At 49.6% G+C, this 9,915-nt stretch overlaps 1 protein-coding gene across 1 annotated transcript in view; it reads left to right on the top strand.

The window, feature by feature from the left end:
* The first annotated feature begins 1,907 nt into the window (after positions 1–1,907).
* Positions 1,908–9,915, top strand: part of LOC115207949 (arf-GAP with GTPase, ANK repeat and PH domain-containing protein 1) — an 85,254-nt gene continuing 77,246 nt past the window's right edge. The window contains exon 1 of the mRNA XM_029775595.1: positions 1,908–2,288. Coding sequence (XP_029631455.1) covers positions 2,084–2,288 — 205 coding nt within the window. The 5' untranslated portion in view covers positions 1,908–2,083. The remainder of the gene's footprint in view (positions 2,289–9,915) is intronic.

Genomic DNA, 9,915 nt, shown 5'->3' with positions numbered 1-9,915 from the left:
CGGCACCGCCGACTGTCCCGTGTGTCCCCCCCCAAAATAATCTTGGGGCTGCCTCTAGTGCCTGTTGCGCTCTCTCTCCTCATACCATCGCCTCTCCGCTCTCGCCGCTTCGATCTCCCACTGCGGGAGGCGATACTCCCCAGCCTGAGTCCATGGGCCCTCTCCGTCCAGTATTTGTTCCCACGTCCATGAGTCCATCATGCTGCTCTCCTGGTGCTGCTCCTTCCTCCGCTGCTTGGTCCTTGTTTGGTGGGTAATTCTGTCACGACTGTCATCGTAGAGAGTGGACCAAAACACAGCGGAGGTAGTGTTCATCATATTTAATTAAGGAAGAACACAATACAAACAAAAACAAGGAAAACCGACAGCCAAACAGTCCTGTCAGGTGAAACACAATGACAGAAACAATTACCCACAAAACCCCAACGGAAAAACATGCACTTATGTGTGACTCCCAATCAACAACAACGAACTTCAGCTGTGCCTGATTGGGAGCCACACACGGCCCAAAACAAAGAAATACAAAAACATAGAAAAAGAACATAGAACGCCCACCCAATGTAACACCCTGGCCTAACCAAAATAAAGAACAAAAAAAACCCTCTCTATGGCCAGGGCGTTACAGTAAATAAGAATAGAATATGTTTTTGAACACTTCTAGATTTATGTGGACGCTACCATGATTACAGGTAATCATGAATGAATCGGGAATAATGATGATTGAGAAAGTTACAGAGGCATAAATATCATACATCGGGGTCCCCTCATTCCCAGCGCACCCTGCAGAGGCGCGCTGGGAAGGGACAAGCAAAATATTTTGCGCCTCTGCCTTGACAAAGTGGGCACTGTGTATCAAAGGGTGACATCAGCACTCACCTAAAAAGCCCATATGCCACTGGTTGAGAAAAATGTTCATTGTTTTTGGGCAGAATTAAGTGAGGTTTTAGGTGTTGTTGTTTGAGGTGCGTCTTGGCCAGTTTAGTTCAGAAAATGCCACCCTCGTCGATCTGCCGCCATAAGAACCCGCCTAATCCTGCCTAATGAGTTGGCCGGCCATGACTGTTCATGACAAAAACTGTTTACACACCTCTTAAAGCTTATTTCCTGCAACTCTATACATTTTGTCATGGGGTGTAAAATGTAAGTGTTCAGAAACATATCCTATTCTTATTTACCGTAAAAATTATTTAAGATTCATTTATATTACGCCCAAAATAATTCTAAACACAACCAAAACAAACTGCAAATGCATCCAACAAGTTTGTAGTCACATGCTTGATGTAATCATTGAAAGGTTGGAATAGTGAATTTGTATAATTGCCTATAACACCTTCAAATTGGTGGACTAGATACAGTATATAAAGCGCATTAGTTTCTAAACACTGAATCGGATATGTATGAAAATACCCTCAAATAAAAGGTGACATTCTGTACTTTCTCCTAATATAAAACATTTGATCTCAAATCCATCATTCTGGAGTATTGAGACAAATGAAACTTTTCACTTCAATGTCCAAATAAATGTAGGGTGTACTTCACTTGTATTGCTACAAAAACACACACAACCCGCTGTGAAAAGACTGGTTGAATCAAAGTTGTTTCCACGTAATTTAAAACCCCCAAAATAAGTGATGATGTTGAATCAACGTGGAAAACAGATTGGATTGGCAAAAAGTCAACAACAAAGACATTTCGTATTTTTTTCACCCAGATTTTAACTAAGTCCAATGACATAGTGATTTTGGGGGGGAGGGGGGGGGATTTCACTACTCAACCAAATGTACATCAAAATTAGACGTTGAACTGACGTCTGTGGCCAGTGGGAAACACTGTCTCTATGAGGTGTCATATTTTTTCAGAGGACAAAACGAGACCGACTCATCAGCATTCTTCTTGCAGCTCTTTAAAACAAGGAAGTAGACGTTGTCAGGCACAAACGGAACAAGAAATTTGCTCAAATGAATAAAGTATTTTTTGATTGATGATGTAGGCTACTTTGCAGAAAGAAGCTCTTAAACTGTATACATAGGTTCGATTAGCTTTGGTTGAACTGTTTGGAGAAGTGCGCGCAGATGGATAACGAATGTCAATCTCGCGCATGTATTCACCAGAGACAGGTGTCAATATGAACAGCAGCAACAAGTTAGCGCTTTCCAATGCAATTCGGACCGAGGTACGGCGCCATGAAACTGTAAAGAACAACTTTGCCAAACTTTTTAAGCAGTTGGAGAGAGTAGACGACCTACAGCTTCGCTCTGGTTTAAACGTTCACCTTCACAGCATCCAAGGTAAGCAATTCAATAGGCCTAGCCCCATGGCCTGCCTTTGGCTCCCAACCGTTTATCATGCAAGGAGTTGTCCTGACAACCTACAAATAGTGGGCGCATTTTCATTCAAATCAAATGATAGCCTACCTGTAATTAAAATACACCACTTTAAAACGTAATTTCAAAGTGCTGGCAACTTGATAGGCTATATATGTCCCTTTAGCCTAGTCCAAGGGTTCCCAAACATTTTCACTCGGGTCCCCCTTCAAGCACTGGAGAACGTCCTGCGCCCCCAGCAAAACTAAAATAGTCCCAGTAAGCAAAATTACTTGAAATGACTTCTAAAACGTGTCTTTTTCAGACGTTTAAGTTAAGATCAATTTACGTTCTGAATGAAAGGTGAAAATCTATTTTCCGTATGTTTAAAATACTTATTTTTCAGGATGTTGAAAAGGCATATTTTCAGGACGTTGAAAGTACATATTTTCCAGATGTTGAAATCGGGTTCATTTTCGGTTCTGAATAAAAGTTGAAAATAAGTCATTTGTAGACGTCTATGTTTGGGCCGAATCAAGGCTGGTCAGACAGGACAAAATCTGAACCAAAAATAGACGTCTGATTGGTTCAGATTTGGTCTGGACCGGAACAAAAACCAATGTCGGTGGAAATCAACGCCGGTACGGAACTGCAACAAAAAAAGACGTCCAAAAGGTGTAGGCATCGGTACATGCTTACTGAGGTGTAGCCTACAGTGTTGTCTGAAATTGAATTTTATGAATGCCCATCAATGTTTTGTTGCCTACCGTTTATAAAACACCAATAAACGATATCCGGACAGGACCAAAAAAAGACGTTGGCTCGTGCATACTTGGGTATAGCCTACCATGTCTGCCACAATGGAATTTTATCAATGCTAATCCATGTTATAGGCCCACCATTTGTAAAACAGGCCATTGCATTGGCTTTATTAGTCTTAATTCCTGTGACTAATCAATTTGGTTATTTAATATTGTAATGACCCGGCTGGGTCATAAAAGGAAAAGAGACGGACTTCAGGTGTGCAGGTTAGAACACAGGTTTATTCCTAAACTGGGCTATTGTTGTGGCCACAGCCCACGCCGCTAAATACCGAACGTACACAATTACACCATGTCGGGTTAAGGGTCACCCCCATAAGAAGAGATCAAGGCCCGAACAGAAAGAGAGAAAGAGATGAGACAGTAATCCCTATTTATGCATTTCCAAATCCCGCGGGATTACCCATCATACCCCCCACCCTTTCCCTCTGTCCTGACACATTCAACCCCTGCTAGTAGCCATGGGAACCATAACACACCCACGAACACAGAACACAATACCGGGTCGTTACATAGCCCCCCCCTTTCTAAACCCTAGCCCCTAGGGTTACACAACAAAATCCTTAAAACGACCCGGAGGTCGCATCAGTCTCTTGGGCCTCCCCGTGGCTCTCACCGGTGAACCCCCAGAACACTCATCTGCCCCAATGTCATTTCCAGCGCCCTCTGAAGAAGCAGCCCCCATCCCAGGCTCAGGTTGCGCTAGAGTCTCCTCGTTAGACTGTTCCCGTGGGCTCACATCAGAGACCTCACTCCCATTTCCTATCGTTTTCCTCCCTCTGTAGGGTGCCAATCGGTCCCGGTGGACCACCACCTTCCTGCTCCGTGGGGGGACCTCCACCCGGTACGTCACCTCCCCCACTCTCTCTATCACCAGACACGGCCCCACCCATGCACTGTCCAGCTTTGGGCACCGCCCCTTCTTGCGCGTGGGGTTGTGAAGCCACACACATTCTCCCGCTCCAAAGTGCCTCCCCCTAGCGCGCGAGTCGTAGTGGCGCTTTTGGCGGACCCCTGCGTTCTCGAGTTGCTCTCTTGCGAAGGTGTGAGCCGCTTCTAACCGGTTCTGCAGACGACACACATAGTTCGGGCCAGGCAAAACCCCGTCGTCATTATCAGGAGGGTGACCAAACGTCAGTTCGGCTGGGGTGCGCAACTCACGACCTAACATTAGTAGCGCTGGGGAGCACGCAGTCGATTCTTGAACAGCCGACCTACATGCCATAAGAATAAACGGTAAGTGGGTGTCCCAATCTCTCTGGTGTTTTGAGGTAACGATGGCCAGCTGCTGTGCTAACGTTCTGTTAAATCTTTCCACCAGCCCATCACTCTGGGGGTGAAGTGGCGTAGTGCGCGTCTTCTCCGCGCCTAACCGTCTACACAACTCTGAGAACACCCGTGACTCGAAGTTTCTCCCCTGGTCGCTGTGAATAGACTGTGGCACCCCAAACCGACTGATTATTCCCCCCACCAACGCATCAGCTACTGTCGCTGCCTCCTGGTCTGGGAGAGCGTAAGCCTCCGGCCACTTGGTGAAGTAGTCCATAGCGGTTAGAATCCACCTGTTACCGCTGTCTGTGGTTGGAAACGGCCCCACTATGTCTACCCCCAGTCTCTCCATGGGCTCCCCTACTGGGAATTGTTGTAGGAGGGCGTGTGACTGACCTGGAGGTCCTTTTTTAGCAGCACACTCGTCGCACTGCCTACAAAAGTCCTCAACATCCCTCCTGTGCCTGGCCCAATAGAAGCCTTTACGCACGCGCTTTAACGTTTTGGAGACCCCAAAATGCCCTGCGCCAACTCCCCCGTGAAGCTGCTGTAACACGCTCCCCTGCAGCCTTTTGGGCACCACTACCTGCCACGTAATTTCTCCAGTCGCTGGCTTTTTCCACCCCCTCTGGAGGACTCCCTCAGCCACTCTAAGGACTGTGAATTTAGCCCACAGACCCTTGGTGACTGGTGATAGAGGGGCTACTTCCCCCCACGGCGGTCGTCTTCTCTCTTCCACCCACCGCAGCACAGGACGCAGCTCTGTGTCCTCCTCCTGGCGACGCCTCCACTCCCCAACGTCCACAGCCTCAAGCTCTCGGCACTCTGTCACCCTCAGCTGACTCACCGTGGCGGTGACTCCCTCCTCCCTGCACAGTTCTCTCTCTCGCTCCACCCGTTTGGCGCAGTACCCACAGCCATCCTCAGCACACGGGCGGCGGGACAAGGCGTCTGCATTGCTGTGGCGAAGGCCGGCTCTGTGCTCCACCTGGAAGTCGTAGGGTTGCAGCTCCTCCAGCCAGCGGGCAATCTGACCCTCTGGCTCCTTGAAGGAGAGAAGCCACTGCAGGGCGGAGTGATCCGTCCGGACCACAAACGGCAGGCCCCCCAGGTAGTACTTGAAATGGCGTACTGCTGCCACGACAGCCAAAAGCTCTCTCCTTGTCACGCAGTAGCGTTTCTCAGCCTTATCAAAAGTTCTGCTGTAATAAGCTACTACGTGTTCCCCATCAGGACCACGCTGAGCCAGCACAGCCCCCAAACCCTCATTGCTTGCGTCGGTGTCCAGGATGAACGGACGGTTCGGGTCTGGTGAGGCCAGGACAGGAGCCTCCATCAGGGCACGTTTGAGGGCCTCAAACGCCCGCTGGTGCTCTTCGGTCCACTGAAAAACAGTGTCCTCCTTGAGAAGGTGGTTCAAAGGAGCCGCCACCCCCGCAAACCCCTTCACAAACCTACGATAGTAGGATGCCAGCCCCAGGAAGCTCTTAACCTCTTTTTTCCCCCCTGGAACTGGCCACCCCCTCACAGCCTCTACCTTGTCTGGCATCGTACTGATGCCCTCACCACCCAGCTGATGCCCCAGGAACGCCACCTCCCTTTGCATAAAATGGCACTTTCCCGGATGCAATTTTAGCCCTGCCCCCGAGATCCTCTCCAACACTCGCCGAATTGCCCCCAGTGCCCCCTCAAACGATGTGCCGTGCACCAATATGTCGTCTAGGTACACAACACACTCGTCTCTCGGAACCCCCGCCAGCACTCTGTCCATGAGCCTCTCAAAGGTGGCAGGAGCATTACAGAGCCCGAAGCACAGCACCTTGAACTGCCAATGGCCCCTATCTGTGGAGAAGGCCGTTTTTTCACGTGCCCCTGGCGAGAGGGGCACCTGCCAGTAGCCACTGCGCAGATCAAGGGAGGAGAACCACGAGGACCCTCTCACGTGGTCTAGCGACTCATCAATCCTCGGTAGGGGATAAGAGTCTTTAGTGGTGATAGAATTTAGGCCCCTGTAGTCAACACAAAACCTAAGTTTACCCCCTTTCTTAGGCACCATGACGACCGGCGCGGACCATGGGCTATCTGATGGCTCAATGAAATCAGCCCGCAACATGTCAACAATAGCTGTGTCTGCTGCTTCCCTCCTGGCAAGGGGAATACGACGGGGCCGAATTTTAATGGGTCGGGCGTCCCCAGTGTCTATTTCGTGCTGAACTAGGTGCGTTTGTCCTACCTCATCTTCCCCCCAAGCGAAGCTATCTTTAAAGTCCAACAGCAGCTGCTTTAACTGTCTCTGTTGTCCCTCATCCAGACCCTGACAGTTCTTCAGCCACACAGCCTCAACGGCGTCTATAGCTTCCTCCTTCCCCCCGTCGGGCTGATGGGGTGAAGGAGCCAGTGTGTTTTGGGCTACTGAGCTGCCTGTGCTTGCACCATGATGGGGAGTGAAGGCCGTCGCCGCCGGAGACAGCTGCTGGAATGGCACAACGACCAAGGGAGCAGCCGGGATGACCGGTGGAGTTTCTGCAAGCTTGGAGGAAGACGGAGGGACAGCCCTGCCCCCTGCTGGCCCTCCCGAAGTCGACATTCCCACTGTGGGCCCCCCCGACAGCCTCAAAGTGCCCGACGCTAAGTCCAACTGAGCCCCACAGTTTTTCAAAAAGTCCATTCCCAGTATACAGGGGTCCTGCACCGCTGCTACCCATGCCGGACACCCCACAGTTCTCCCCCCCACAGTCACAGATAGCTGACACTTCCCTAACATGGGGGCTAGCTCCCCCGTGACAGTCCGTAGCTGGACAAGGGTCGGCTCCACCCGCACCCCAACAGGTAGTATGTCTGGTCTCACCAGGGTTACTGTAGAGCCCGTGTCGACCAGGGCCAAACATTCCACCCCCTCCACCTTGACGATGACATTACAGAAGTCCCCAACGGTGGTACGTCCCACCACAACTACCGGACTAGGAAACACGGCGGCAGCTACACCCTGGGGGAGCAGGTCCCCACCCTCTTGTCTGCGCTGCTGGGTACCTCTTTTGCTTACAGTGGGTTTGGGGGCGGGGGGGTGGGTCCGCGCTGCCCCCTGCGCGAGAACCCGCCGTCGTTTCCCTGGTGACGGGGTAATCTGCCACACTCCCGCTGAATGTGGCCAGGCTGGCCACAACCCCAGCATACAATAGGAGTTGAGCTGACACTGCGACGCTGCCTGGAGCCCCTCTCCATGACAAGCGAAGCAGTCTTGACTAGCCCGCACAACTCGTCGGCCCACTCTGGTTTCGTGACCCCTGGCACCCCAGCCACCGCTGCTCTCACCTCTGGTTGACTGGCGACTTCCACTCTCACTCCCTCCCCCCAGATCAGCTCCCTCTTCCTGGCTATCTCCACTGCAGCCCGCAGAGATGGTGGGTCCGCCATCTGAACATGCTTACCCAGTTCGGTGGAAGAGAGCGCTCTAATAAAACTGTCCCGTGCCAGCTCGTCTTGCACCCCAATCGGCATAGTTGCATAAGCCCGCCTGGTCAGGCTCAGAATACCACTTGCCAACGCCTTTAATGATTCCCCCTGAAGTCTCTTTTTGTTACTCAGTTCAATCCGCAGCATGTTGGGCTGCGCGTCGCTGCCGAAACGGCCCCCCAATGCCTCCACTAGCGCACCGTAGTCGCCCCTCTCGTCCGGGGCTAGCGTTAACAGGCATTCCGACGCCTCCTCTGCCAGGCTCAGGGCAAGCTGTAACGCTTTCGTCTCGTCAGACCACCTCCCGGCTGCAGCCAACAACTCGAATTGAGTGAAAAAAACTTCCCATTTACCTTGTCCATTGAACTTTGGTAGTTTAGCCGCTACCGTGGCTAATGGCAATAGGCCGCCGCCATCTCTGTTTACATACGCAGGCCCCGCCATTTCCGCACCCGGTGACGTCGATATCCCCGTCGCCGTGACGTCTGCTCTCGAGCGGAGTGAAGGAAAACCCGCCAGTTCTGCCATCTTGCTGACTGACAATTTAACTCCCGCCATGTGGCTCTCCAGCTCATCTATGGCTGTCGCCGCCCGACCCTCCCGACCGGGTACCCCCGAGCCCACAACGGACACTTTGTCCGACTCTTCCTTAATTTTCTGCCTCGCCCCAAGCATCATGACCGTAGATGCGAGTTACGCTAAATCCAACCCGGCCTATACTGAACAGCTAACTCGCCTATTCTCGATCCCGTAGTTCGAAAGCACTTCTGACACCAATGTAATGACCCGGCTGGGTCATAAAAGGAAAAGAGACGGACTTCAGGTGTGCAGGTTAGAACACAGGTTTATTCCTAAACTGGGCTATTGTTGTGGCCACAGCCCACGCCGCTAAATACCGAACGTACACAATTACACCATGTCGGGTTAAGGGTCACCCCCATAAGAAGAGATCAAGGCCCGAACAGAAAGAGAGAAAGAGATGAGACAGTAATCCCTATTTATGCATTTCCAAATCCCGCGGGATTACCCATCATACCCCCCACCCTTTCCCTCTGTCCTGACACATTCAACCCCTGCTAGTAGCCATGGGAACCATAACACACCCACGAACACAGAACACAATACCGGGTCGTTACAATATAATTTACCCAACTTTATCAGGAGTTATCGTGAGCCTATTTGCAATGTGTTTACACAGCGGGAAATGCAGAAGTATTTTATTTTTCGCTATGATCAACTTTAAACAACTGATCATGACAATGGGGTGAAACTCCTACACAACAGTTGTGATTGTCCATTCCGTATTGTCTATTTTACTTTGACCTGTCCTGCTTTTAGGATATGGTGTTCTGTTAACATGACAGCATTTTTATCAAATTTGATTTAGTGCCATTTAGGTTAGGCTATTTGATCGGAGAAACCTGGTCTAGTTGATCTGGACATTTCTGACAAGTATAAATAGGTATCAAATCTAATTTTACATACACATTTTACGTACACTTTTACATACATGGTACTTTTATATAAAGCAGTCACATAATAATACATTACCAAACATAAGTTCTTTAATCCCAACCCTCAGCCACTCTCAGCCCATCCCACCTATCACCATAGGTTTCCATGTTCCATATATTTTTCAATTTAGCTGTGATGTTTTCCATAATTTTTTTAACCATTCTAATCATATAGTATCCACAGATTGTGAGCTATAGATGAAAACCTTTCCTACGAGTATTATTATATTATTTATTGACTGACTATTCTTTCCAAATCGCCCAACACTGCTATTTGTAAGGTTAATTTTACGTGCATGTTGTGACTTCTTTTTTTTTTTTACCATTCCTGAACCTGTGACCAGAAACAAGCTACATAGGGGCAATACCAGAATACATTTTCTATTGATTCTGTCTCTTCTCAGCAAAATCTACAGAGCTGAGATTGTTGTATGCCCCATATATAGAATTCTGTTGGTGGCAAGAATTTTTAGATAATAATTTATATTGAAACACTTGAAGTGTTGAATCTAGTGTTTTTTTGTACCAGTTCATAAACCATGTGTCATGGAATTG

This window comes from Salmo trutta, chromosome 14, assembly GCF_901001165.1.
Source record: "Salmo trutta chromosome 14, fSalTru1.1, whole genome shotgun sequence".
NCBI lineage: Eukaryota > Metazoa > Chordata > Actinopteri > Salmoniformes > Salmonidae > Salmo > Salmo trutta.
Note: the sequence above shows the minus strand (reverse complement) of the source record. Positions and strands in the feature narration are given on the sequence as shown.